This window comes from Chaetodon trifascialis, chromosome 13 (genome assembly GCF_039877785.1).
Source record: "Chaetodon trifascialis isolate fChaTrf1 chromosome 13, fChaTrf1.hap1, whole genome shotgun sequence".
In the NCBI taxonomy this organism is placed as follows: Eukaryota; Metazoa; Chordata; class Actinopteri; order Chaetodontiformes; family Chaetodontidae; genus Chaetodon; species Chaetodon trifascialis.
In genome coordinates this window covers 16638546-16661178 of record NC_092068.1, presented here as the reverse complement: position 1 = coordinate 16661178, position 22633 = coordinate 16638546, and the positions used below count along the sequence as shown (strand labels likewise).

Sequence of the window (22633 nt, the reverse complement as noted above, 5' to 3'; positions counted from 1 at the left end):
TATTTCAGGTAAACGACCGACGAAGGAGCAGAGCGTAAACTCTGCTAATAAAGCTAAAGTAGCTTCTTAAGCTAACATAGGTAAATACGAAGGTGCCGAATTCAGTCCACTGGACTTCAGATTTATATTAAGAGTGGTGGAACATGCTAGATATTCATGACTTCTCAGTCCCGTGGATATTGTGTGTAAGTGTATTATTGATGCTTTTCAGCAGGTGTTGATGGTCTTACCTGGTTTTGAACTGTTTGTTATACAAAAAGTTTATTTCCTGCGGAAGTGCTTTATTGAAAACGTGAAAGTGAAGAAAGTTTGAATGCAGTTTTTTGTGCTAAAGATTCATACATGTACGGGGAAATCAGTTTCTTCACGGGGAAGCAGCGAGCACAGCCCTCACCCAAACCGTCAGCACTGTGACTTTATGAGTGTCAAGCAGCGTCCGCGTGCTTCCGCACAACAGCAGGTCAGCTGATTGAGACGGCACGCGGAAACTGTAAAGTCGACTGGAAAGCGCGAGCAGACCGGGCTTCATTCACAAACATTAACGGCACCGTTTCATGGTGACAACAGCGGGTTTCTTACGTGAGCAGGATTTCAGATATCAGCTCAGCTTATCTAAAAACACGCAGCCGCTGGGTTGTCATCCTCAGCAGAAAGTTATGGCACATGACGAGTCGTTGGTCGCTTTGAATGGAACTCAAGTAAGTTTGTTTTGGAAACTGTTTCTGGTGGATTTGCCCCCCCCTGCATGTTTAGGCGGTGGTGTGCGAGTGACTGTTTTTAAAAGTTTACGTGTTTACCGGCTTTAAATGTATTCGTTTTGTTTTTTTTTTCATCGACATTACCGGTGTCATGTGACACACTGTTGCTAACGTTACAGTCATGACTTTCAGTTTTGTAGTCCCTCCCACAGCTTCAGTGGAGGGAATCATGCTTACTAGGTGCACAAATGTCATGTCATAAACATAAAGTTTGCTGACTAGTGCATGGCAGTATGTTGACACTGTTAAAGTATTATGTAATATGCACAATTATCATTGCACAACTTAAGTACAAACTTGAGGTACTTTTGCTTGACTTGAGTATTAACATTTTCTACGTTTCAGAGGCAAATTCTTTCACCACACTACATTAATCTTACATGAATCGTAATAAGCCGTAAAAGAAAACTGCTGATTATGTGGCAACCTTTATCATTCAAAATTAATTCAAATGGTGGTCCCAAATCATCAGGATTTTAAAGGTGGAGCATCCTGAAACTGAATAAGTATTGCTGCTTATCTTATACTTATCTCTCTCTCTCTTCTCTCTTTTTTTTAAATTCTGACAGATTTCCTTCATTGGACATGACTGTAAGGACATCCCAGGCTTCCTTGGAGACTCATATGGCCACTTTGCAAGAAGGCTGGATCTCAGCTTCAATCAGCTCAGGTAGATGACTGATGCACAGTCCACAAACATGCAGTCACATGGATGCATACATATACCTGCACATAGTATGTCTCCCTTCCTCTCCCTCTCTGTCTGCTACTGGGAGATGTGCATCTTTACATCAGGTGCAATTGAATTTGTCTATAGGTGGTCAGAGTGTCATCAGAACATCAAAGAGCTGAATGAGTGTTAGAGCTGGGCTGATGCCATGCTGGGGCAGGATAAAAGGCCCGATCGATAAATGTGACATGCTAATTCAGGGGCAAATAGAAGAAAAGATTCCTCTGTCAGGACATGAAGGAACACCTTGTGGCAGCAGCTTCAGAGGGGGCTGCCATTTGAGCAGCAGGACTAGCACAGTTGATCTGGCAAGCAATAGAAAGGAGATGATGGTTATGAGGTGCTTTTGTCTCTGAACCCTTTTCATGACTGTCATGCCATGAAGCCGTCTGAATAGAGGCAATTTTTTTGTTGAAAATTGTTGTCTTGAGGCAGTTGTCTGTGCTGGAAATGTGGAGTCTTCAATTTAGCTGATCGACATTTAGTCACATTACAAGATCCGTCATTTGCTCACAGTGTTCAGACCAGCTGAAAAAATCAGTTTGAGGTGAATGTATAGATTAATGAATTAAGCCATTGTTGAAGTGCCTGTGAGCAAGGCACTGTGAATGTGTGTAACTGTGATGCATTATTCCCAGGAAATATGTGACCTTTGACCCACTGACCTAATATGAACACGTGTGTTGCTTTGAATGGGGCTCACCTTTACACAAGATGTTCAGTCATTGTAAATATGCTCCAATGGGGAGTTATTCAGACTAGTAAAAGGATTTTCTAGTTTGAAAGCTGCCCTTGCTTAGTTGAACCTGAAAACACAGATAAAGGCACAAGATATAGGCATAAATATGAATAAACAAAAAAAGGAGGAAGCATTTTTCTTTCTTCTTCTTTTATGTCATTTAGATAATTTGGTCAAATTTGACTCGTCTAAAGCCCGTCTTTGCTAATGTCCCACTGGCCCAATATATTTGTTTGTATACTGTGTGTAGCAGTGTCACCTTGTTCCTAATCTATAGTGAGGCCGCTGAGTAAAATGTCATCATAACTAACAGACATGCTGCCTGGATGTTATGACGGTAAATACTTCAATAAGAGTGAAACAACGCACAATGTCTCCCTTACTGCTGGTATATTTACTGATCCAACACTTTGGTCTGCACGACCTTCATCACACAGTTTTGTCAGCTGTCCTCTGATTGGATGATTTACCCAGCGTCTATGCAGAAGGAACTGTTGTGATGCTTTTTCTTATACCTGATGAAAGTTGTGTGGAGTGACAATGTTTTTAAAATTTACCAGCAGTAAGGGAGATGATGTGTGTGTGTTTTGCTTCTATTAGTCATGCTGCACTCTGACACACCTGTCACACATTCAGGTGTGCAGAAATATTTTTTATATATTTTTTGGAAGGTCTGCAATTGAAAAAGAGACATTTGCTGACTGAAATTGTAGTCTGTTTTTCTTTGGTCAAAAGCATCATACTGTAGTTTACTACTGTCGCCACTTAAGTGACTAACATAGGTAAGCAGGAGAGACAAGTGAATGAAGTACGGATAATTGCTTATTATGGTAGATGATATCTGATAATTAAGTCTTATCTGAAAGTCTTTGGCGCTTAGACTCCACAGGGAGACTTTTTAATCGAGGGGCATCTCCCTGAGCAACAGCGAGATAAATCCCCCCTATGGAGTCCAATGGTGGTGGTGGCTGATGACTCTGGTGACTTATGGGATGATGAAATGATGATGCTGGAGATCAGACTCGGTGGTGTGGGGGAGGTGGAAGGGTGCGCATAACAGCAGAATGAAAGAACTAAGGCAGAGAGAGAGAGTCATTTAAAAAGACAGCAGAGAGATGATAGGCTAACAGGGAAGATGTTGCTGTGCTATTGGATAGCTGTGACCAGCTGATGAGAACTGATATCTCAGTTGACAGCCATGGACAAAGACAGCAAAGACATTCTGCGAGCATGCGTGAAAGGAGTGAAAGCAGGAAGAATAGTCCTTCTCACTGAACTTCTGCTCGAGCTTCATTAGTGTTGGGGTGCGTACGTAGTGTCAAACCGTTAACAGTAAGGAAGATGCTCATGTGATGTTAACTTGCAAAGAAATAAATAAAATATCTAAACATGTGATTTAGTAAAACCTTATTATTTGCACAGAATGATGCAATCAGATCATGATTGCTACATGCACCATACAAAATACTCGGACAGTGAAATAGCAGACGTTACCTCAGAGGAAGTGAAAGCCTGTTATGTCTCACGAACAGCTTCATGAAATCTGACTGAAACAACCCTTGTGTGCATTACTTTCAGGGAGATCAAGGCTGACATTATGTTTCTCTCGCTTGAACCTGTCACATTAAGGACTTGATGTTTAGAATCAAATATTTATGACTCAAATATTACTAATTCATTATTAATTTTCAGTTTGGCTAATCTCACATGTCAGATATCATTACTGAACTTCAAAGGGTGGTATGGGCAGAGATGCGGTGCAGAAGTAATGAAGTGGTACTCGGAACATTTGGAGCTCATATCGGAGGACTATTGATTGATGGTGTGGTAGTGCGCAAAGTGATCTGTTATATTGCTTCATCTTTTTCCTCCTGCAGACAGTTTGTTAGAATGGTCCACATTGAAAATCTGTAAACAAACTAACAAAACCCGCCTGGAGAGATAGTTTTTCATTTCATCTCCTGCATGTTGTGAAGATACTTTTACAGACGTTTGTAAGATGTTTTAAAGCTGATTCCCACAAATGAGTCGTCTTGATACAATAACTCCCAATGTTAGATGTCTAAACATTGTGGGTTGGGTGGGTGGAGCCATGAAATTCAATAAGCAGCTCAACATGTGATAAAGTTACATGCTAAGTAAGGCATAGCCATCCCTGCAGTCGCTTTGATCCCCATAAGAATGCATCTAAGAAGTGACTCACAGGTTCATGGTGCAAAGTCTCCTCTGTAAAAAGAAAAATGTATTGTAAACGCTTTGAAAGCTGGATTTTGGCTATTAAATGTCATATTAAAATAGACAGACGGAGCACACTATTGCTAACATGAATGGAAGGGCACACCTGACACTGTATAATTATTGCCAATTGCTAGATACTGATGAGATGACCAATGTGTACTGTTTCCTATAATTGAGCCTTAAATATCAAACAAAAACAACGTTCAAGTTTAAGCACAATATTGTCCAAAATCACAGATTATATTAAGCCTTATACCCCCAAATCCAGTAATTTTGTATCTCCTAGCCTCAACATTCAGGAATCTACTATCTGACGTTACATGTCAGATAGTAGAGACATTTGTGTATTGACACCATGACCTCGCTTCAGTGTCAGCTCAAGCAAACCAGGTGTAAACAGATGCACATGTTTGTGAAACTCGGTGGACTGCCTTCAGCACCCTGCACTTCTTCACGCTGCTTGACTCAAATCGAGAGAGAGACATTGCCAGAGTTTGTTGTAGCTAATATGCTTATTTCTGTCAGCTCAATTGACAACACTCATCCTGCAACCTGACAATGAGTCACTGCGGGGAGCAATGTACTGGCACCACCTTTAACTGAGTTCTGTGTGTTATGGTGTGTGTTACACACATGTTTATGTTTGTGTGTATGCTTGTGTATGTTTTCATTGCATGCAGTGTTTGTGCATCTGTCGCTGTGAGCATAACTGTGAGTGGCTGGGCAGGTAATGGCAGGATGAAATTATGGTAGTGGGCTGTCACACCCACACCTCTCCCTCTGTGTGCTGCAGTGTCAAGCTGTCTCATCAATGTGTTGAGGAGTGTGGCTCACCGTGAGATTTCTGTCTGAGGACGGCTTTGGATTGTATTGTGTTGTCCACTTTGTTCCAGGTCAGGTGTGTACACAATGCAATGAGTGGGCATGTGCTGTCATGACATGATTCTGCTCTGTGACTTGGGGTGCCTGCATCTGTTGCGTGCAGTGTTACTGCCCTGGACGCATGAGGTTTTGAGGAGGATACATGTCTGTGAGTCACAGGAACACATCCTAAAAATGTGAGCGCACTGATGACATTTCTTCTCAGATCTGACATGGCATGTTGACAAGCAAAGTTACCTTAAACCATACCTGAAAATTAGGCCTGCTCTGTTTTACGCAGATCAGTCCCGATCCCGTCGACGCATGGCACGCTGATTAGATCACTACACGTGAAAATGTTGCTCAGTTGATGGCAACGTTTGTTGTTCCAGTTGTTCTGCATTTTTACAAACCACATCATCTGTTGCACAAATGCTATATACAGCAGTATTGAAGTATGGTGCTTAAAATGTCTTTGTAAGCGTAAAATGTTGAACACCTGTACAAACCAGTACAATCCACCAGCCTTGCAGTGGTAGCTGTAGTTTGTGCTAGTGCTGTATTGAATTACATTATGTTAAAGGTATTTCCAGCAATATGTTGGTGTGAAAGGTCCAAATTGATCCCCTGCAAATGTTTTGAGACTAGGGCTGCAGCTAAGGTTTGTTTTCATTATTGATTAGCCTGCCCGTTATTTTCACAATTAATCGATTAATTGTGTCTTTAAAACACAATCACAATCATAATTTCCCAGAGCCCAAAGTGATGTCTGAATTTTTGTGTTTTTTGTCCAACCAGCAGTCCTAAAGAGTCTTTATTTACTATTGTCAATGACAAAGAAAAGCAGCAAATCCTTACGTTTCGGAAGTTGAAACAAGCAAATGTTTGACATTTTTGCTTGGAAAATGACTGAAACGATAAATCGCTCCTCAAAATAGTTGGCAATTCATTTTTTTTTCAATTGACTAATCGATTCATCAAGAGACTGGCCAAAAGGTGATCTGTGTTATTTGTTTGACCTCTACCTTCACTGTGTACTCACTCATACTGTATGCACACCTAAAATGGAAAGGAGTTTGGTGTTGAACTGGTTGAATTATTTGATTAGATCTCTGACCACATAGATCTTCAATTAATTTGTACTGAGGATAATGTGCATCAGATGAGCTCCAAACTCTGACATTAGACTTTTAAGCCTTCCATGTGTTGGACTTTTGCATTGCAGATGAATCTCAGCTACCTGTGTATGTGTGTGCATGTACAGTATGTGTGTGTCTTAAGGGGCTATGTGCTCACCCGGGCTATGTTGGTGATGGCAGGCGTTTTGCATTTTAATGACAAATCAAGTATGCTAACTTGCATTTTAAAACGAAAGTGCTCTAAATGTCGCCCGGCTGTCAAAATGAGATGTAAGCGGTCTGATGAAAAGAGAACAAAGAAGACAAAGTAGGGAGGCCTGGTACACTGAGAAATGAAATAAAACCTTGTATGGCCTGTCAGCTGTGTCATTTTATATTCATATCTAAAGAACATTATAGTATTACTCCACCGCTCATGCCTCACTCATCTGTCTCTCTTAATTCGTCACAGGCACCGCTGTGTCTTTCAAGTTGCTGTGTGTCAACACGGGAAGAGGCCTGCTAATTGACAAATGAATGTCACAGACATCAAGTGCTCCTTTTCTATCCAAGCTAGGTAGACTGGTTGTTTGATGGTGAGGGGAGTAGGAGGTGTGGGGGTGGGGGGCTCTGTTATTGGCAGAGGCCCAGTAAGAGGCATTAGACTGGTCCTAGAATGAGAAGTGACAACGGCAAGAGAGCCTGTCATTGTCTTGCCTAAGTGTTCAATCTTCAGAGATGCCGGTATGCAGATAAAGTGTCAGTTAGGAGGAGAGGATATGAAACATTGGCAGTATGAAGTCCTCAAATCACTTAACAGGGAGCACAGAGTGTGTCTGTGTCTGGTAATAGTGGTGGCGTACTCTGTCCTGCTGAGGAAATATATTCCATATCTGATCTATCAGGCCTGTTTAGGCCCATATTCTAGGATAACCTGATATGTGTCTCATAAATTAAGGAGGATGCAGAACTCTCCCAGCCCTAAGAGATTTAAACCATATAGATGAGAGGGACAAGGTCTGCCAGGAAATAACTTATTCATATCAAGGACATTGATATTTTGTATCATTCTGTGGTTTTGACGAAAAGCAACCTTTTTAATTTTCACAGGGATGTTTTTTTTAATGATGTACTACTCCTGGGGAAGTGATGGAATGACATGGAGCTAAGGATGTTATGCATAATGGATGGCTTGTCTTGTTTCTCCATCTCACCAATTTGAGGTTTTATCAGAATTTTCCTTTATGTGATTGCTGCAAGCACTTCTCTCAATGTTGAGGACAGTTAAAACAGCGCCAGCAGAGCGCCCGAGTCACTGAGAGAAGTCAGCTGAAGAAGTAAAGAGTAATTTCTTATATTTATCAAAATTGTATGTGATGGCTCAAGTCATTTAGATGAGCTTATATTTTGGACAGTTTCAATTGTAATGTCTTTGGATAAATCTATTAAAGGTGACAGTGTAGGCATCTGACACCGATCTTCTCACTGCATCGGCTCAGTAAAGACAACGGTCTTCTCATGTAACAGCTAAAATCTGTTTTTCTTTTTTGTACCAAATGGACAAGTTGTGTATGATTGAAAACTCGCTCCCACAACTGAACTGCTCTAATGTGGCCCTTCATTACATGTTTGTTTTTGTGTTTTCTGTGTCCAGCAATGCATTTTCACTTGAGATACATTTGCTTTAATATAGATTTGCCTGACGGGCAGATGATGTTTGCGGATAAACTGCATATTTCATCCTCACCAATGGATCTCATTAAAAGTGGTACACACACACACACACACACGCACACATACATATATAATGTATATGTATTTAACCACATTTGCATTTGGAACTATAAAGGCAGAAGAAAGCTTAAGCTTCATCATCTCAGCTGTGTATTTATTATGTACTTCCTCATTGGAAATGATGCTTGTGCTTCTACCACAAGTATGTAGGCTTTGTAGTTAAATGGTTTATTTTTTTTTGTCCGTTTTAAGTAGGTTTATTTTTGATGTATGATTGGGATGAGTAACACAATCAGAGTTCTCATTTTCCATTAATTATCGTTTTCGCTATCTATTGAAGTCTAAGATATTTAAATCTCTTGGGTCATAATGTCCAGTGAAAATAATTCCTGAGTTAGATGTGAAAATATTTTGGCTCTACTTGCTCAGCTTCTCTGATGGCCACACTCTCTCGCTCTTGTTCCAGTTTGGTGAATTAAGGGTTTATTTTGACCATACCAGAGTTGGTGATGATTGTTGGTACAGTGAAAGACAAACCAATAACTTTTTGGTGAGTTTTATTTTGTCCCTTTCAAGTTTGAATGAAGTGTGTTTTATGATGCTAAAATTACCGTTTGTGTAAAAGGAGTCTGGTGGCTTTGGCCAGAATGATATAGTGGCTTTTTCTGGTTAAACAAAAATGATCTTACTCTTTAACAAAAAGGTCTATCTCTGTATGGATCCTTTCCATCATGTTGTCAGACTTTTAGAATAATAATCTGAGCCTGTCAGTGGAAAACAAACACTTTCACTGGATGTACATTGACAGTGCACAAAAGCCTGGAGAGATTACATTGCAGCCTTTTTCGTGCACACATTACCTTCATAGATTGACAATGAAATGTAGGTCAACCTGAAATATGCAAGTAATTCAACAACCCTGCATAGGACATTATTGTGTTTGTTTCATAATGTGTAGGTATATAGATCTTCTTAAACATGTTCATGTTGAAATAAATATGGCTGTATCTCATATTGGTTTGCCCTCCTTTGGATATATGTGCAAAAATAGATGTTCGAATGGTTTGAAGCTGTGTTTTTTAAGAGGGAATAATTGTAATTTTTGGCCGGCTTTGACAGCCTGAATAGCCACACCTTAGAGTGAGAAAAAAGAATTGTTGTTGCAGTTGTGTTGATATTACAATTGTTCCAGATTTCCCATGAAACCACTGTCCCGAGGGCTCCATAATGACTCCTTTCTGTAAGAAGGTTGAGCAACACCAGAGGATTACTCATGCCTGTGAATGTGGATTATGATATAGTGTCATCGTGTTTCTACAATTGTTTTGTAACTACTGAACTTTACTGCCTTCAACTGGATTTTAATATGTGTGGCATTTATTCCCCAAAGCCAAATGCCCTGTCTCACAATGCTAACGAAAGTAAAAAATAATTTGTATAGCTGTCTTTTGAGTCGGATCTGCTCCAGGATTTAATGGGTTCTTCCTTGGCCCGTTCTGCACCCTTTGGCCAATGCTACCCCCTTCCACCAAGTTTCAAGAAAATCGAATAGTTTTTCCATAATCCTGCTGACAAATAGACAAACAATCCAACAGACAAATCTAACCAAACCAGCAAATTTACATTTTGAACACATGTTGTATAGTAAACGACATAAACAGGATCGACTGAATTAGATCTTCAGTTGGCAAAGACATGTCCTTCTTCTTAATGAAAATTTAAGGATTTAAGTAGGTTTTAAAGGGACACCTTCACCCAAATAGTTTACAAACAGTGTATTATATTCTGATCCACAGGTAAAAGCCCAACATTCATATCAAACACACCTGGATGAAATACTCCCAAAGACAATCCCACATGACTCCACAGATTCAGCCACAGATTTTTTAAAATGAACCAAAGGTATCGCCTGACATAATCACTGCAGGTCTTGATGCTCTGATTTTCAGCTTTGTGCTTGATCTCTCATACCCATGTCACTCAAGTTTTTACCAAGCATATTATATCACACCACATCCAGCATTTATGCATCTGTGCAGGTAAGAAGAAAGGCAACTAAATGAAGAGGCTAAGTGGAGTAATCTTACAGTCAAAGTCGTCCACCCTGCTTGTTCATGCACGGTTGCTGTGCTTTCGCTCATGGAGAAGCCATATAAAGTGAACATTTTTTTTTGTACTTCTGCTAGTCTTGTTTAAGCAAGCGGTGAGTATGACCATGGCAACTAACAGCACAGTGACCTTGCGCAATAGTCCTTGCCCACAGGATTGCGTAAGTGTCCTACATGTATGTAAGATAGTTATACATCCGTTTTTTTCAAGAGACAGCTGTCAAGAGTGTCTGCAAACAAGACAACAAATGGGTCAGTAATTTACTTAAACAGTTGAGTGCTGCAGTTTTAAGCAAACATTGTTAAAATAGGAGCAATAGAGCATTTCTTAGGGACTATTTTCACTGGTGGATTACTACACATTTGGTGCTCCAAGTAGCTACAGGAGCAGGTCAAAGTGCGGGGATTGATTCAAAATAAACTGCAGTGCCTGTGTTCATGGCAATGAAGGGACATGTCAACCAGTGCAACAGTGCTGTTCACTGATGTGTTTTTAATAGTTTTTGGATGACAATGGAAGTCTGTGGCACAGAGGAGTAAGCTAATCAGGCTTTGGCTACACAGCCAATACTTGCTCACAGGATTAATTCATTGTTGATGATTTGGTCTTTTCATGGCATTTGTTGACAATGAAAATATAGAATATTGTCATCCTTATCCTTTCAGCCAGTCGAGCAGGCAGTCTATCGGCTTCCCGCTGCACAGTTCCTTTAGCCTCAGTGTAACATAGTATAAATCTTTATCTCTTTGTTAAAACACAACAAAAGCCCAGTGATGGCAGGGGAACCATCTGTTAATCACTGTCAGGAGCTGCCATCAGCCTTCTCGTGCATTCCTCCTCTCTTTTTCAATATAAGGCCATCTTGTGGTTTTGGATTGTGAATGGAAAGGAACATCTTTATGTTCCTTTTGTTCACATTATATATACTGGGCAGTGATGCCATTCCTTTTATGACTGCGTCACATTTTTTATTGTATATCCCAAGACGGATGGCGTGCCACTGACACAGAGATTTACAGGCCTTCAGCTTGCAGTGGCAGAGCTTTAGAAGGGTCTGCTGACATCTAGCCAACACTTTGGAGGAGGAGAATAAAAGCTGACATTTTATTGGCTCTAAGAGAGAGAGGGAGAGAGAGTGAGGAGTTTGGGGGGGGATAGAGGAAAGAAAGGAAAAGAGATTCTGTTTCTCTACTTTATATTTTTCAGCACTGCCAGCTGTCATGGGGACCTTGCTAAAAAGAGGGGATTTATTGGGTATTATTTAGAAACTTGTCAGTGGTAATGACTACAGCTATGATTTCAATTATCACCCACTAAATATAGCTTAATTCACTGCCTTGCTGGCCATAATGAGCCCTGACATCATTTTTCAAAAATTCGATACCATGCTATTTTAATATTTTATGTTGACCACCGATTTAAATTTCCTCCCTGGTGCTTGGCATGTGGCAAGGTCCCACTCCCTCATGTGCAGTTGGATAGTCAGAGCTATTGAGTTCAAAGCTGTCCCAGGGATATATTTTTTCCATTGACAGAAATCCAATTAGTTTTAGTACACAGTCTGGCTGAATAAAAAGGGTCTTAAAATCTACAATATGTTTCCTTGGCGTTTTAGCAGAGTGCAAAGCCAGTGATGGATCTTTATGATTTGACCTGATGGGGCCCAAGTGGACATACTCCCTTTTCTATTTTGGCAAGTGAAAAACAAACCATCCATATGTCTTACTCATTTTGATAGACATAGCAGAGCCTTTTGATATTGGGTAAACATCTACTGTACAGTGCACGGACAGGCTAAGATCTTGACTCTCCTACATATTTAAATACTTATTAAATACTTTACAACTACTACACAAATTCTGCCGAAACACCATGTAAATATGAGAGAGGGAAAAAGTCAGATGTATAATTCATTAGTGACATGTTTAGTAAGTAGACCATTTGGGGAGCGTTAATGTGTACTCAGGTTTTGACGTGAGGGTGTGCATTTTTAAGCAAGCATTAAAAGGGAGATGATTAGGACTGGCACTCAGCTGTCAATAACAAGCTTGCTGCTTGAAGTTGATGATGTGGGCGAATTTCAATATTGCAAGGCCGCTTCCTTTTCAATCCTCTCCCTCTGCGGCACTGGGTTTAAAGCACATAACACATGCAAACCCATTCAGGGTGCCCGCCAGCGATTAGGACCTTTCTGTATGAGCATTTTCTTGTTAAAAAAAAAAAAAGGGAAGAGGGCGCCAACTTATGTTTGAGACACAACCTGTGTCTCTTTTAGCCCATAACTCAAGCACTGTTTATGTTCACCCCATCACACTTAGCCATCTCAAAGATTGATGATGTAAGCAACTGGAAGGCATGGAACATATTAGAACAGAGCATGGAGAGGGGCGGCCATACTTCTACTTCCCTCGGCTGGGTCCCAAATGGAAAAAAAAGGAAAAAAAGGTTTGGAGCCTGTTTTGGACGAGGAACAAAGGAGCTTCCTTTGGTATGGTCTAGGCAGTTTTGGTCGCTTCATGGCTTTCAATCTCCCACAGTCTTTCCTAGAGGGCCCAGGGGTGAAAAGTGAAGACAGATACATGGGTGATTCATGCCAAGATTTTAGAGGATGATTGCAGTTTTTGCCATGTTTTGAGTTTTAGGGGATGATTTTTTAAGAGGGCTGCATGATAAATGTTGACAGTAGATGAATAAATCCTATGACCGTAAAATGCAGTTGGAAGCTGTTATTAGAGATAGCAGCTCTTGAAGGCCTCACGATTTCGAAAGGTATTTGCTGTTACATCTTGGGGAAAACGGGGGACTAATATAATAATCTTTTAACCTCTCTGATTTAAGTCAGGTTTAATCAGGGTTTGCCACTCATGAAGTGATGAACTGCAGAACATGCAGGTCATCGTATTTGCTTGCTCTGCAGTTTCAGGTCCCTAACAGCGTTCGTGGGCGAGTCCACTTTTCTTTTTTTCCCTATACTCCTGTAGAATGCTTAAACCATCTCTGGCCCTGGACAGCTGTGCCACATTCTCAGCACAGCTGTAACTCATTTCCTGTTTCCATTTCAGATAAACTTACTCACATCTTTCACAGCTTTCACTTATAAAAACCACTGACTGTCCTTCCAAGCCGCCATCCCAAGAACTTGATATTGGTCAGACAGGAAGATTTGTGGGAGATAATGGCCCCTGTGCTCTCACCCGGCTGCACTCTTGTTCTCCCCTTTCCTCTATTATTTTTACTTGTTTATAGTCTGCATTTGCTTGTTCCATTTGTGAATCATGAAGAATAAGTTTAGAAAACTGTAGTTGGGAATGAGCTCAGAAATCAAGGGCGAACTATGTTTTTTTTTTTTTAGGCTACATCTGACATCCATCAGCATGGAAATATGTTTTAATGGTCAGGCAGGCTGCAAGACATCAGTAAGCTGTTGCCTCACTTTTCCACCCAGGGACATATTGAGATAAGAAACAGTGACGGCATGTTTCATGTCGGTGCTGCTGACACGTCTGTGCTGGAAAACTACAAGGAGCAACCCTTCCATTTTGGGGCCAGCAGTCTGTGTAGTACAGTATTCTTATTCTCTGTTTTCCCTCATAAAACACTGTCTATCCATTAGGATAAATGCATTGACTCCCATCACACTGGTTCCACTGTGAGCTGCCGAGTGCACCATTAGCTGACAGTATGATTACGTGAACAACAAACCAAACAGTCTTCTGATCTTCTCTGTCTGTCCAGACGTTTGGTGATGTTTAAGAGTTTCTCCCCAGTGGTAATGGTGAGATAGCTTTTGCACCGTGGGCACTGTGGAGTTTCTTTATTTTCTCCCTCTGTCTGGATCTCGGGCCCCTGGGTGCTCCAAAGCTCAGAACATGTCTGTACTCAGATGTTTCAAAACACCAAACAGCGGAGGAAGAGGAGTAGAAGGAGGAGGTAGAGGAGGAGGAAGAAGAAGGGATAAAGGAAAGACGAAGGGAAATGGGAGGAGGGTAAGGAATCCTCATAGGGACGAAGTGTACATGTACAAGCAGACCAGGCAGAGAGGCCCAACAGGGTCTGTAGACTTGTGATCTGAGGGCCGTTTGTGTGTCAGTCAGATCAAAGTCTTTTGAAGAGAAGGAGAAATCCCTTTACCTTCTCTGACTATGGCAACCCTTATTGGCAGCAAGGTAAAAGGAGGGGGGAGGATAACAGAGGGCTACAGTAAAATGCTTCAAGTCGTGATGGTTTTCATTGTTTTTGTTTCACTTCAAGTAAAACACACATCTGTCCTAAGACATTTTTATTCACACAGCTTTAGGCCTGTTGTTTTGGTTAGTCTTAAATGTATATACTACCGTTTTATGAATACTACCACATTAAGCTTTTGGCATTTGAATACAGAAATATACCAGCTGTAAACAAACAAGAGCACTGCCAAGGAATCTTTACCCTATTTCACATAATACACCTGCTTTACCGCACAAAGGAATATTGTCTTAATGTATTAAAAAAAGAAGACAGACGCTGTCACACTGAGTTAATGTTTTCATATTTTGATTGTTTGGTTGACTGGTAATAAGTCACTCTTGTTAAAGGAGATGTTGTTGAAAGCATTCTACAAAGGTGAACTGATGAAGAGATTCAAGGGTTTTTTCTACATTTTGAGACACATTGTATCACTAGTGTGAGATATAATATTTGTTGTCAGTCATCACATACCATAGTAATTGTACCAGCATACCACATTTATTATCACGGATCTTGTTTTTTTTCTAAATTTTAGCTCCTTTACTTTGTACCTTTAGCCTGTGCATTTATTCCTGCTATCATTATACAACTTGAGTATTTTTTCCTTGTCTAAGCTAACTATGCTAATACGTAAACATGCATTGAAATGTTGCTGTTAGGGTAATCAAGGTCCTCTTAAAGAGATTCAGCTCAGAATATGCAGGATTTGGGATTTGGGATAAAGAAAGGCTTTCATAGCAGTGCGTTGTTTTTTCTCAGGTGTGGTGCTGATTGCTACAGTTCCCTGTTGTCTGTGTTGTACATCTTTTGCAGACATTTATGGCTCTTATTGACGGCATACTCTATCTTTATGACCTTTTGTTGTAATTTCAGAACCGTGTGAGTGTACAGTAGGAGCATGTGTTCTTGTCAGCTTGATATTATCAGCTGAATGCCTCCCTGTTAATCTTAATTGGCTGCTGAGGAGTTCATACAACAATTTAAGTCTTTCAACCAAGCCAAATGATTAATTAACACTCCAAATTAATCTGCAGCCAAAACATTTATAGATGTGTAGTGATGGTCACTGAGTGCAACTACAAAGGTAATCATCAGAACCAAGTTGAACATACAGTAGTCCTCTCTCTATATCTATATATCTATATATCTATCTATCTATCTATCTATCTATCTATACATACATACATACATACATACATACATACATACATACATACATACATACATACATACATACATACATACATACATACATACATACATACATACATACAGCTGTTCTTTTCTGGGAGTGCCAGACAGTCTGTCACTCATACTCACCTCCTCATGCTGGGAACGTGTAGTGAGTGTATCCTTCCATGGGCCCCGCTGTTTAAATTAATTATTAGTTTTATAGCGAACCCTGAGGCCTTGCACAGGCAGCTAATCCCTGTAGAGGGCTAATCCGACCCCGCGTTACAGAAAATCAATGCTGGTCTTTGGTGTTGGCATGCCATCAGGGCACAGGGACACATGTCAGACAGGCCTCCTGATTTTTTCATGAGGTGTGTTTTTGAAGTGGTATATCCAGTGGAGGATGCTCGAGGTACCCAGAATTGAAAAGAATATCCGGAAGCGAGAAAAGGCTTGTATGACCAAATTTCTCATGGGGTGTTGGTGATGCAAGTGTGTGGTTTTTGTGCATTATTTTAATGGAAAATGAGTGAGATCTCGAAGAAAGCTCATGCTGTCACAAATAGAGTTGAATAGATTTGTGGTAAATAAGTGCATAAAGAAAGCTTAGAATTACAATATCTATCACAATGATAAGAGTAAGAATTGGCCCTGATAAAAAGCTCCTGTCACTGCATGCTGTATGGTTGTCAAAACATAGTCATTGCTGGATGTTGGGTAGTCTGCTATATTAGATCCATCAATGACCTTCTGGCAACCTCTGTGATGATGGATGTGTGTGTCCTGCAGTCATCAAGGATTTAAAGGGATTTTGTTTGCAGTGACTGACTGCAGTCACTGCAAGTAGTTTGAGTTATGTCATGCTTGCTATTTTCACTGGTTTGGTGGCTGAGGATCGGTGCCAGTTGAGTCTTGCTGTAAACATCAGACTATGCTGTTTGACTGGTAATTTGATGAAAGGAAGGGATTGAAACAGTCACTTTGAAAATGTCAATTTGTGTCTTTTTAGTAATGAATCTTTTTTTTTTTTTTTTTTATGGCCCAAGATGAGAACATCCTATTTTGCCTCGGCAATGATACAGACAGTCTGTGTTTTGAGATCAGTTTAATATCTTGTCAGATTCAATACATTGTCAAAATTGAAACCACCCTCCATTTCCTTCTACTTTGTCAGGGTTTAATACCATTCAGGGAAAATCTGAATATTTCTCATTCTGCAGTCTCATTTCATATTCTCGACTGTCTGTCAGTAATTGGAGGGGAGAGAGAGAGATGATCTGACCCAGTCCCCTACTTTTTTGCACCTCTCATTCTGCCTATTAGTTTTGGATTACCAGCTTTCCCTCTCTCACCAAGACTGGCAGCTGAGGATAATGGCTTTCATAATGTGTGGAGTTTTCATTCCAAGCTCTTCTGTGTTTCTCTTTATGAGAGAACAAAAAGTGTTGAGCGCAGTCAGTCTATTCATTTCTTCTATTGGGAGATTAATGAGAGGAACAGTGCTGTCTCAAGCCTTTTGTGACAGGCTTCAAAGTCCCTGTGCAGGAGGACCCGTGCCTGTTCGTCTGTGGAGTTCACAGTGTGACAGTTCATTGGAGAGGCTAGCGCATGATCAAAACTATATGCTACAATTATCTAAACGATTGTGGCCAATTTTGTTGAACCCTGTGATCAGATGATACCATTGATAAGAGTTTATTTGGAGTTGAACTCACTGAGCAAGTGATTTATGGCTGTTTACAACAGCTGACCTAAATGCTAAATGTTGTTTGATGTGAATTTGATGCCATGAAGTGAACCCTTGTGGTCTGAATGTTCGCTCTGGTGAGGGGTGCCATTAATAACGAAATGACGTAGTTAGAAAGGTCTTGTGCTTAGTCATGAGACCTTTGGGTTTGACCGTTTGCTTCCACTTCTTATCTAGAGCACAGTGAGACATTCACTGTCAGGAGCATTTAATATTCTGACTTCTATCACTCAGGCATTGGATACACTGTCGGTCCATCCAACCTTTTCCAATAATGCCCATGATTTCGATATTTAAATGATGTTTCACATGTTAACAATGGATGTTCTCGTGTAGAGACCTGAAATATTTTCACATGTACAATGATTTGAATCACATTGTTTCATATTCTACATAATGATTAACTTAAGAGCTACAAGGCTGCATTGTGGAAAAAAAGTGATATGTAATATGTGTCCTGAAAAAAAGGGAGGGAAGATGAATAATGCAACCTCAGCAGGCCCTCTATAGTGCTGCATGTATCATGAAGTCCCGTAACTATAAATTTAACTACATATGAAATCTTGAAATTGAACAGAACCCTGAGTTGTGCAGCTGTTCATCTGCTGCTACAACTCCATGTAGTCTATTAAATACCAGTGAAGGCTCTCCTGTGACAGTAAGAACTGTGCCAATTTCTTATCATATGGCCGACACAGCAAACAAAATCAAACAGTCATCCTTACTGTCAGATTTTCCCCTGAGATTTCCCTTCAGTGAAAGGTTGACTCTGTGCATGCAGCGTCTTGCACCTTAATATTAGTCTCTAAAATTGCTTAACTTAATTTCAGATAAAGGCTTAAACGTTAATTGTATACTTGGCTTGTTTTGCTAACTGTGTTTCTCCATTACTGTGGTTAATGAAACTTGTTTTGTTACATCAGGTTACTGCAGAAAGCCGACAGTATGCGCAGACTGTCACTGTCGGCTGGCTGAGAGTTATCCAGATATAACCGCCGTACATTCCACCATTCAGTCATTCTCATAACTCATTCGCTCATTCTTAGCACTTCATGCAAGTTGTCAGACATGTTGTAACAGACTTTCTGACTTTATGTCTGGACCTCTCCCACAATGAGACAGTTGAGACAAATATGGATGTAAACCAAACATCCCTTGTTTGTTGAACTGGTAACTTGCCACATTTTTAAGAAAGCACCCAGTGTGTTGCAATTTCCAGGCACATTATCGTATCTTTTTGAGAATTGTTTGTGGCCTGTGCTCATCAATCAGAAATAAAAATGTCCCAATTGTCGACAGTTGTAAAGAATTACTCAAAATCTCTTCTCGTTTGAAAATAATAGCCTTTTTAATTTTAGTTTTGGTGTAACCAAGTTCATAATTACTTGGTTACCAAACTAACAAAACAAAGCTTATTTTTGGGGGGGCACAAACTTTGAAGAAAGAAAGTAGTTGAAGAATTTTTGTGAAAAGTTGTCCTTCTTTGCCGTACAGCCGCTGACAGAGTGGTATATTTTTGCTTTACATGGCTTTGATTAAAGGTTTTGAGAGAGAGGAGACATTTCTTTTCCTTTATGGCTCTCTTTGCCAGCTTGGCAGCAGCACTAGCATTTAAATGCCCATTAACAACCTTTTAACTGTCAAGATCTTTTGAAATATGGATGTTTGCTTTCCTCGCTGCTTCAGAGCCACCAAAATTACTTTGAATAACACAAGTGTTGGTATTAATATGTTCCTTCATGAGCAGTAGGCTAGCCGCATGTCATTCTAGTGCAAAGGAGTTCGCCAGTGATGTCTGATTAGGAGTGCAAGGGGAGATTAATAGATGTTTCTTCCCCTCATTTGTTATCACTCTTTTAGTGCATTGACTGACTACAGCTTGTGATAAATAGAGGGAAGCCTCTGCATTTCCTGAGTGTGACACTATCTATCTACTCGTCAGCCCAGCTCCGTGTTGATGCGATGTCTCCTCTGACAGCACATCCAAAGTCAGCTGCCTAGTCCCGTGCAATTTCAGCAGCAGAGAGGAAGGTGTTTGGGATCTGCATTTTAATCCTGGCCTGTTTAATGTTTGCCCCCTGACAATCTGGGCCAGACATCATTTTAATGGTATGTACAGTGATAAAGCCAATAAAATGTCAGAATGATTGATAATCTGAGCATTATAGCAATATGACTTTCCAGTTCTCCTCTGCGCTCCAATGATGGTTTCCAAATTGAATTCTTTCTGTGCGTGCTCGTGTATGTATGCACGCACACTCACAGAGCACGCGTGTGTGCGTCTTTGCTAAACCTTAGGTGAGAAGAAAACAGAAGAAATCTTGTTAGTTTCTAGTGAATCAGTTTTTAGTGCTTATGCAATACATTATTTCCAAAGTAACAAGCCATATCGGCTGAATAGATTATCTCAGACTTTTTGGCCTGCTTACTGTATTTGTCTGGAAAATATGGATCGGAGTGGGGACAATTATAAGGAAGATTACCATATTTCTTCTGTTAAATATATGATAGGAAATCTTGCTTTCCTCTGAGTGTCAGAAACTGTGAGTGTATGAGCCAGGCCTCCGTTGCTGGTGTGTGTTTCATATCAGTGCCGGCTTATTTTTGTCTACCAGGGATGAATGCGAGGCGGGGGAGAGGATGCCGTTCATATCTCTTGACTTATGAACTCGTCCAAACACAGGTGGACATTGACATGCCGCAGATGCTGGTGAAGCAATCAAGTGTTACAGTTGCATTTTGTCATCAGGACTCTGTCTTGATTGCGATAGATTTAACATTCCTCTCATTATGGAATTTTTTAAAGTAAAATAACAGTGATTTCCCCATTGGTGCTGTTGTCATCCATTTAAACATTAACCTGTCTGTTCATTCGGAGAAGTCCTTAAATGCCGTAGGCTCACCTCAAGTCTTATGGATGAGATCAAATGGCTCTGGTTCAGTGATTTATTGCTTGCTATTTGCAAACCAATAGTGATTGGTTTGAGATTGACAACACATGTAGAACTGTGGTGCAGTCAGTGTCTCCACGGACCTATGAAACAGCTCCTTTTATCTTCAGCAAAGTCAGAGCAGTCCTGCCTCTGACTGGCAGTCATAGAAAGCTCTTTGTTTTATGTAAATGGTGATTGATGACATGTCTGGCGCAGCCTGCAGTTTTTGACAAAAAGTATTGATGGCTGCTCTCAGTAAAGTGTTAGTCCAGGTGACAGAGCAATCCATTTTAAGATGAATGAGAGAGAGAGTGAAAGAGAGAGAGGCAGGGAGAGAGAGAGACTGAAACAGGAAAGTCATCATCACTTTCAGGAACGAGTTACACGTTTGTAACTCTAGTTTCGTGATCACAGGCTTTCAAGCGGAATACACACACATTGCTTTCCTGCTTTAGGTAATGTGGGTCATATGACAATTTTAGCACCAGTACCCACAGTGCTGGGCAAGAGCAGAAACCACTGAGCGTCTCATATTGTAGTTGGCCATTTTTATGTTGGGAATAAGATCCCAATGGGCATTATCATTTCCCACTGCTTGATTCCCCCAGTCATCCCCTGAGGTCATTTTTGCTTTCTAATAGTGGGACTGTGGAGGTCCATGTGCATCGAAACAGTCATTCAGTGCCACACCTACTGTATACGGTCAGAGACGATGTTGACCTGTCAATGATTTAAAAAAACAGCGAGGTACTGTAAACGGGATGTATGACATAGTGAACAAATTAGGAAGAAAATGTCTAACTGTCCCAGTGGCCAGCTGTGGTACTGCAATAAAAACTGCATAGTTTGCACTGGCTATGTTGACATGAAAAACGACTCTTTATAAACACATTTTTAGGTGAAAGATATATATATTTCTTTTTAACATTTTTGCAACATAACAGTGGATTGCTAATCAAAATGAAAAGAAATAGATCTGTTAACATGGCCATAGTGTGGTTGGGCAATATTGAGTTCATTCAGTTCATTTGAAACTTTGTTTTCGCATGATGTGACAGATTTCCACACAGTGAAAATTTCCAAACGACAAGAGGCCAGCTCGTTCTGGCTCTTTGAATGTGTGAATTTAAGGGTCACATTTACGCATGCTGATCTGTGCTCTTGGCTTGAATTTGTTAATGAGCCGTCATCTGACTACGAGAGCTGAACCCATGGCTGTTAAATAAACAGCACGAAAATTCTGCTGTCAGATTTTCTTTTTTTTCTTTTAAACAAATTACAGGAACAGATGAATCAGTGTGCTGTATTTTCTGCTCTGTCTGTGCTGAAGCTGTCGGTTAAGGTGTTTGTCCGTGCTTGATTTAGTTGAAGCATCTAGTGGTGACTGTATGGGATAACCTATATTTTTGAAACAAGCCTTGAGGTGCAGGCTTTTTGTTATTGTTGCTCAACATCGTTCTTTATTCTTTTTTTTTTTCATATCACCCAGTATCACAGACGGCAGCAACAGTAGCAGCTATATATATGTGTACATTCTAAACTAAATAAAAATATATTGTTAAGGGAAAAAAATTGACAATTCCACTCTTTACTAAAAGATAAGTCAGCACTTTTTTCTTGTGTATTCCATGTGTATGTATAATGATAATAATGTGAAACTTTAATTTCCACTAAGGGGATTAATAAAGCACATTATCTTCTTGTTCTTCCTTGTCGTCGTCTGCCCTGCACTCCCAATGCTGATGCGTTTATGTTGATGACAAAAATAGACCCCTAAAAATGTACTCTATGAATATAACTAGTAAATGAAAAAGCCCTCATGCCTTGTCAAAATATACCTGTCTGTCAGTTAAGGCTCATTTAGTGTCTGTGGGACTTTACAGCCTCTGGATTTGTTTGCGTTGGATAATGGGTCCATGATCCTCAGGGGCAACTTACTTCCCTGTACTCCATCTCCTCTCTGACTTTGGGATGATGAATGTGAATTTACATTTGCTTACTATGCTTTTACACTCTACAGTAATGTAATTTCTCTAATGGAGCCACTATCAAAGTTTACTTTTGGAGCTTTGTAGAGAGGAGTGTTCAAAGGACAAGCCAGCCGCAAACTCTGGACAGCAGACTAGTCTGATTAAAAACAACAAGTCTGCATATGTAAAGAAGCTCCATAACCAAAACGACTCCAAAAATGGACCAGGTGCTGATGTGTGTCTGACAGAACCAGATTTAAGAGATGCTTCAAGGGGACCTTAACCCATGAAATCAC

At 40.3% G+C, this 22633-nt stretch overlaps 1 protein-coding gene across 1 annotated transcript in view; it reads left to right on the top strand.

Annotated features, from left to right (window-relative positions):
• Nucleotides 1–473: 473 nt before the first annotated feature.
• The window catches only part of lrmda (leucine rich melanocyte differentiation associated), a 199624-nt gene continuing 177464 nt past the window's right edge, over nucleotides 474–22633 (top strand). The window contains exons 1-2 of the mRNA XM_070978013.1: nucleotides 474–698; nucleotides 1328–1428. Coding sequence (XP_070834114.1) covers nucleotides 555–698; nucleotides 1328–1428 — 245 coding nt within the window. The 5' untranslated portion in view covers nucleotides 474–554. The remainder of the gene's footprint in view (nucleotides 699–1327; nucleotides 1429–22633) is intronic.